General features: G+C 34.0%; 1 protein-coding gene across 1 annotated transcript; it reads left to right on the forward strand.

Annotated features, from left to right (window-relative positions):
* Nucleotides 1-32: 32 nt before the first annotated feature.
* Nucleotides 33-4,456, forward strand: LOC128176698 (Golgi phosphoprotein 3 homolog sauron-like). Its single transcript, XM_052843205.1, has 3 exons — nucleotides 33-330; nucleotides 949-1,195; nucleotides 1,328-4,456. The coding sequence occupies exons 1-3, from the start codon at nucleotides 136-138 to the stop codon at nucleotides 1,750-1,752; spliced, it is 867 nt and encodes a 288-aa protein (XP_052699165.1). The 5' UTR covers nucleotides 33-135; the 3' UTR covers nucleotides 1,753-4,456.
* The last annotated feature ends 2,781 nt before the right edge of the window (nucleotides 4,457-7,237 follow it).

The following is a 7,237-nucleotide window of genomic DNA, read 5'->3' on the forward strand; positions in this document are numbered from 1 at the left end:
TAAATTTTCTTCAAGTCTCGTGCCCATCTCCGTGTTTACGTCAACTCCTAGTCGGCCATTTTGCAAGACAGTCTGGTCAGGAGGTGAACGTAAACATTGGTTTGTATAGAAGTAAAAAAACATTATTTAAACGCAATGTCGCTCACAAATAGATCGAGTGGTCTCGTTCAGCGTAAAACAGCAACTGTGCAACATGTCGGAGCGGATGGGGGAGCAGAAGAGCGAGACGACGAGGGATATACCCCAGACGAAGAAGAAGACCACGAATCGAAGGAAACCAGATTGACTCTAATGGAAGAAATTCTATTGCTCGGACTTAAAGACAGAGAGGTGCAAATTTCGCTTGAATTTAACAAATCTTTACGTGCTGTGTATGTCTAAGAGATAATGTATATTAAAAAATGTAAAATGTGTTTCATGTTTAGTAATTCAAAATTCCATAGACACTCTCTTCTTTCCATGTAGGCCTATACATAGAAGCATACACCTTTTTGAAATTTGTAACTCTCTAACATTTGTTAGTGGCACTTGTGCACTTTTCTGTAAAAATGTACTGCATGCTATCTAAAACCAAAAATCAAACTCTCATCAATAAAATGTCAATATCCCAATCAATCTTATGCAGATAAAAAAATACATGTAACAGATGTCATAACATGGATGTCTTAGAGAACTTGTAACCAGGTACAAATTTTTCGAGGGAAAGAAATGTACCCTGGGGAATAAGTACCCCCAGAATTGCAAATTTTTCTGTAATGATGCATTTAAAAGATGCACTTTATGCCCAGTATGAAGATTTAGTAACCATCAAAGACAATTAGGAAAAGAAGGTAAAAAAAAAGAAGATAAATCAGGTACAGGTTCACCAGAAGTTGAATAGAATAGAATTATTTATATATGTCACATTTTATTACAAATTTTATAACTTGCCATTATCTTATGTTTCAGGGTTACACATCATTTTGGAATGATTGCATTTCATCAGGGTTACGAGGTTGCATACTAATAGAACTAGCTCTCAGAGGGCGCTTGGAACTGGAAAAAGCTGGGATGCGCAGAAGAAGTCTTCTTAACCGAAAAGTTTTACTAAAGTCCTCAAATCCAACTGGAGATGTCTTACTGGACGAAGCTCTGAAACACATAAAAGAAACAGACCCAGCAGAAACTGTCCAAATCTGGATTGAGTATCTCAGTGGTAGGTTAATTGTCATTGATATGAAAATTTTTTTTTAGAAAGATAGCGAGTCTAGTAGTAATTGTCATGGTTAAGTTTACAGTTCTTTGTCATGAACATGTTCATTATAGCATATTTTATTTGAATGAGCAGGTGAGACCTGGAATCCCCTGAAACTAAGGTATCAGCTGAGGAATGTCCGTGAGAGATTGGCCAAGAATTTAGTGGAGAAAGGAGTATGTACCACAGAAAAACAGAATTTTCTTTTGTTTGACATGACAACACATCCACTGACTGATGGTGGCATCAAGCAAAAACTTATTAAAAAAGTCCAGGAATCTGTGTTAAGTCGCTGGACTAACAATGCACAGAAGATGGACAGGCGAATGCTTTCTCTCATCTACCTGGCTCATGCCTCAGACGTCCTTGAAAATGCCTTCGCTCCGTTATCAGATGATGATTATGAAGTGGCAATGAAGCGTGTGAGAGAGTTACTTGACCTTGAATTTGATGCTGAGAGTATGAAGGAGGGTGCAAATGAACTCATGTGGGCTGTGATAGCAGCTTTTAGCAAATAAGCTAAATTAATGATAAGTGGGTGAAAATGTGGGACACTAATTTAATGAGAGAACTGTATAATGTTCAACTTGATTTTTTTTTTCATTGTTATGGTATTCATATACTGAATAAACAAAATAGAGTGAAAGATAATGTTCGAAGTTATTGGATCTTATTCTTTTAAATGAACTTCTTAAATTTATTGAGGTATTTAGTTTTGGCTTCAACAATCATTGTTAAAGATATTTTCATCTCATTTTAATTTAAATATGCCCATAATAAAGTTAGGACATGCAGTTTGACGTTAGGTAAAGTATATATTTATAACTGAAAATAAAGTACACATACATGTATTGTCAGTGTTAATCAGTACATACTCATGTCTTTCACTTATTTTATACATATTCACCTTACTTTTCATTCTGTTATATTTTTCTCATTAATAATGCACAGTGTACATTCATGTATCTCAGACTTATAGAATTGTTTTGTTTTGCTTTGTGTACATAAAAGATGTATTATATTAAGTATTTGTGCATCATAAGGTAGTATAGCACAGCTTTCACTTCATTTTACAAGTTGACATTCCTGCTGTGTTATTACATCCTTCTAAGAGTCTGTCTTTCTTTCAAATTAAATTGAACTGGTATGGTAAGCCTGAAAAAAATGAATGATGTTTTTTTTTCAGAGTGTGTATACATCCAGCATATTATTGAGAAATGAAACCTGCTCAGTTCCGAGATATGTTGAAAGTTTTTTTTTTGGGGGGGGGGGGGGTTTAAAAGGGTCTGTATGTCAAATATTTTTTTCAAATACTGTATTGGACAGAAAATGGGGTATTTCTATTTTGGACTATTAACAGGAGTATTTTTTTTATTTTATTAGTATAGATTTTGAGCTGTTAGGAAATGATTTCATAATGCTTTGAACAGTATATTTGCATTGCGTTTATTTAGTGATTGATTTGCAAGTAGTGTAAATGTGATAATAGTACAGTATATAATGCGTCTCAATGGGACACACTGATCAGAAGTTATGAACACCTTAACGATAATTGTCTTTATTCTAAAAGGAGTAGGACATTTACTTTCCATGATTCGTAATACCCGGTAAATCATTCTTCAGTGGCTTTTTGTTGTTTTCAATGAAACAACTAAAAATAAAACTCTTTTAGTTCTGATCATGCAGTAAAACTCTAAATAAAGTTTGATACAAATATGTTGATTTGAGATTTATTATATGCCATATGGATCAGGTGTTATGGAAATTCATGAATGTACGTTTACAATGTTATTATTCATTTATTACATGTCTTGTTTATCTTTACATGGCTCTGTGCGGTTAATGTGCCCAAATTCATTGTGGATAATTAAAAAAAAAAGGGTCTCTTTCTGAACACGAAAATAGAAATTTGAAATACGTTTAGATTGTTTTGGTCAGTCTAATTTTGCAAGCTTATATACTATTTCCATATTTGTAATTTACTATCACTATACAGACCATGTTTTTTGTCAGAAACAAAGAAAAGGTTTTTATATACACAATGGATCCACATCATTTAATATGTTGGAAGAGCTGGAAACCCATGGTTGATGTCTTAATGTTGCATAACTTTTTTTCTTCTATTTCATTGCATGATTTCGATGATTGATATTGAATGAATTGATTAATGCCATTAATGATTATATAAAGCAAATCACACAATGACAACCTGTTTTATAAAGAATTGTGACCATATTTATGAAATATGTTGTGCAATGTGGTGATGGAAATCCTTGTTTTCTGGAATCATTTTGTTGTTTTTGGAAATTGTTATCAGTATTTGGTCCAAAGTTGGTTAGACAATCTATTAAGATTGATCATGAAATAGGTCAAAGCTACGCATACTAGTTTTGCCCTGACCGTCAATTTTGGTTCCCCTTTGAATAATTGTAATATTTAAAATTTAATATTTTCTTTGTATTTTCGAAGCGAGATATAAATAAAAGTTGTTTAGTCAAGATATTGTGTAAGATGTCAGCAACTTTCTGCTACATGCTAAATGTAAATGAAAAATGTTAATTTACATTTGAATTTTACAGTCAAAAGTCTTTGTCAGTTCAGATTAGAAGAACCTGAAACTTTACCTTTGTTATATATATGAATATTAAATTGGTTACAAATTTCAGAGGAAAGGTGTGTATATTTAATCCTGATGTATGTTTGGGGTAAATTTTTCCAAGAAAATGAATGTACAGTAGTGTACCGGAACTTGCATATATTTTTTCTGTTGGGAATAATTTTTATAGATGGTATTGTTTTTATAAAACTTTATTTTATTTTAATTTAAAGCCTTGAAAGTACTGAATCCCTTAGAGGCAAGCGCTTCGTGGCCCATGGCCTCTCTTTGTTACACCATTAGTAAAAAAATGGATATTGATAATTACAAAGCTTGTGCCTACATTGTAACAGTAATGTGGTATCGAATCCTCGAAATCTGCGTCGAAGATCCAAATTGGACAGAGAGATCTTGCTTGATGGGCATTTATGGGTCAAAATGCATTTTTTCTATGAAATAGAATGCATTTTTGTTTTGATTTCAGGTCATGTGCTATGGCAGACACACAGTAGCCAAGTGTCTCATTGTTCAATAACCCTATACCATATCACTGCTTAGTTTGTGACAAGTGCGTGCAAGACATTTCTGTAATTAAAGGTGAAATAAATAATATTCTGAAATACAAACTTTGTTCTGTTTTTATTAGCTCACCTGAGCTGAAAGCTCAAGTGAGCTATTCTGATCACTTTTTGTCCGTCGTCCGTCCGTCCGTCCGTCTGTCTGTCCGTCCGTCTGTCCGTCTGTCTGTCCGTCTGTAAACTTTTTACATTTTGAACTTCTTCTCTAAAACTGCTTATCCAATTTCAACCAAATTTGGCACAAAGCATCCTTATGGGAGGGCGAATATAAATTGCAGAAATAAAAGTCAGATCTGTATTCAAAGCGGAGAAAACTTTGAAACTGTAAAAAAAGGGGGGTGCATTTTAAACAATCTTCTTCTCAAGAACTACTGATTCCAATTCAACGTTGTTTAGCATAAATTATCCTTATGGAAAGGAAAATATAAATTGCAAAAATTAAGGTCTAATTATGTTTCAAATCTGAGTTATTACGAAAATAATAATAAAGGAAAGGCGTGTTTCAATCAGTTTAATAGCTTCGGATTCGGCATTCGGTAAAATGGGTAGACAAGACTTGGCCTCGGCAAAACAAAAGATTGGCAGTTATTAATCTGCCAATCTCATTAAAATTTCAGGATATTTGATGGACCAGTATATTTGTATTTGCTGTAAATATTGCTGCAAAATAATGCGTATTTGGAATTGACGATTGCCGATCTGCCCCGGCTTTTATTTTGCCACGGCCCAGGTTTGCGTACCCATTTTACCAAGACTCGTATTCCATACATCTAAAACGAGGTTCTTTGTTTAAAGCAGCCATGACATTATACGAAAAAGGGTCGATCTGACTATGATGAATTTGCTTGTTTTGCAACAGTTCGCGAATGAAGGGAGAGTTTTGAAACATGCAAAATGTATTTGTGCCGATTTTGTGAAGTAAATTGAGGCTAAATATTTCAATGCGTTGACAGTTTTCACACATGACGTTGGTGTTCGCTTGTTCTGATTTTCGTTTCGTTTTCATTATTTATGCTTTGTAACCTGGGAACTATCGTCTGTATTTCGTGATTTTTACGTATCAAATCAAACAGAGACTTCGGTAAATCAAACAGTTAACTGTTTACCTGCGCAAATTAAGCAAAATCTGATGTATCAAAAAAGAACTGAAATACAATTCATTCTATCGGTAATTCGGCATTATATTTTGCGTAATGGTATATTAATGCAATAGGTTTTGTTGAGATGCTCGGCATTTTCTCGAGTTTATTCAATTTAAATAGAGTTTGATATCGCTGTCGGAAATATGTAGGTATATACATGTACATGTATATATATGATTCATTTCGAAAAAAATAAATTGTGTTCTTTATTTGTTATAGTGCATGTTTCTTGTGTTTTATATAATTGTTTACAATTTCTATTTACTAACCATATTTGAGTGTTAAGCTTCGAATTATAAGCAAGATACAGAGATTTGCTCACAATTCTATGTTTGTACACAGATCTTAAAAACTAAAGATTAAAAAACTAAAAAAAATTTCAATATTTATTAAGAAAATTTTCAAAGTCTCTTCTTTCAGAAACCAACTTTAACAACTTATTGCATTGTAAACTTAACCTTTTTTAGCTCACCTGAGCCAAAGTCTTCTCAAAAACTATTAGGCCAGGAAAGCTCAAATTTGAGTGGAAGCATCCTCAGATAGTGTAGATTCAAGTTTGTTCAAATCATGGTTCCCGGGGGTAGGGTGGGGCCACAATAGGGGGATCATGTTTTACATAAGAATATATAGAGAAAATCTTTAAAAATCTTCTCAAAAACTATTAGGCCAGAAAAGTTCAAATTGAAATGAAAGCATCCTCAGGTAGTGTAGATTCAAGTTTGTTCAAATCATGATCCCCGGGGGTAGGGTGGGGCCACAATTGGGAGATCAAGTTTTACATAGGAATATATTGAGAAAATCTTTTAAAAATCTTCTTCTCAAAAATATTTGGCCAAGAAATCTCAAATTGGCATGTAACCATCCTTAGGAAGTGTAGATTCAAGTTTGTTCAAATCATGGTCCCTGGGGGTAGGGCGGGGTCACAATGGGGGATGAATTTTTATAGATAGAGAAAATCTTTAAAAGTCTTCTTCTCAAAATTATTAGGCCAGGAAAGCCCAAATTTGAGTGGAAGCATCCCCAGATCGTATAGATTCAAGTTTGTTTAAATAATAGTCCAGGGGTAGGGTGAGGCCACAATGGGGGATGAATTTTTACTTAGGAATATATAGAGAAAATCTTTAAAAATCTTCTTTTTAAAGAATTTTTGGCCAGAAAGGGTTTAAACTTGTGTAGAGGCATCCTCGGGTAGTGTAAATTCAAGTTTGCAAAATCACAGTCCCTAGTGGTAGGGCGGGACCGTGATGGCGGTTTGAATTTTTACATAGGAATATGAAGAGAAAATCTTTAAAACTATTCTGGGAAAGTGTTCGGTTCAAAACTCAGTACTTAGTGTGAAAGCAAAGGTTATGCAGATTTAAGTCTGATGAAACCACGATTCCCTAGAGAAAAATGGGGCCATGAAATGAGGAGAGGGGGGGGGGGGGGTATATAGGAATAGAGACAAATCTTCTTACAGGTACAACAACAAAAGGGGCTTGGTATTTACCAAAAAATAAGAGGTTGATAAAAATTGGCAGATTTTCAATTTTTTTTAGCAAGATCTACTGTACTCAGTTGTCAAGATATTTTAGTTCTGTAATGCTAATTTGATCAGAATTAAGGCAATTGTTGCTCAGGTGAGCGATATGGCCCCTGGGCCTCTTGTTTACAATGGAGATTGAAAGCAGCATTTGCTGTTCATTTT

Source organism: Crassostrea angulata, chromosome 3, assembly GCF_025612915.1.
Source record: "Crassostrea angulata isolate pt1a10 chromosome 3, ASM2561291v2, whole genome shotgun sequence".
NCBI classification, from domain to species: Eukaryota; Metazoa; Mollusca; class Bivalvia; order Ostreida; family Ostreidae; genus Magallana; species Magallana angulata.

Bases quoted from the DNA above. Each gene is read 5' to 3' on its own strand.
- LOC128176698 (XM_052843205.1), top strand. From the start codon at position 136: ATGTCGCTCACAAATAGATCGAGTGGTCTCGTTCAGCGTAAAACAGCA. The intron at 331-948 runs GTGCAAATTTCG...CTTATGTTTCAG, and splicing joins TCGGACTTAAAGACAGAGAG to GGTTACACATCATTTTGGAA. The intron at 1,196-1,327 runs GTAGGTTAATTG...TTGAATGAGCAG, and splicing joins CTGGATTGAGTATCTCAGTG to GTGAGACCTGGAATCCCCTG.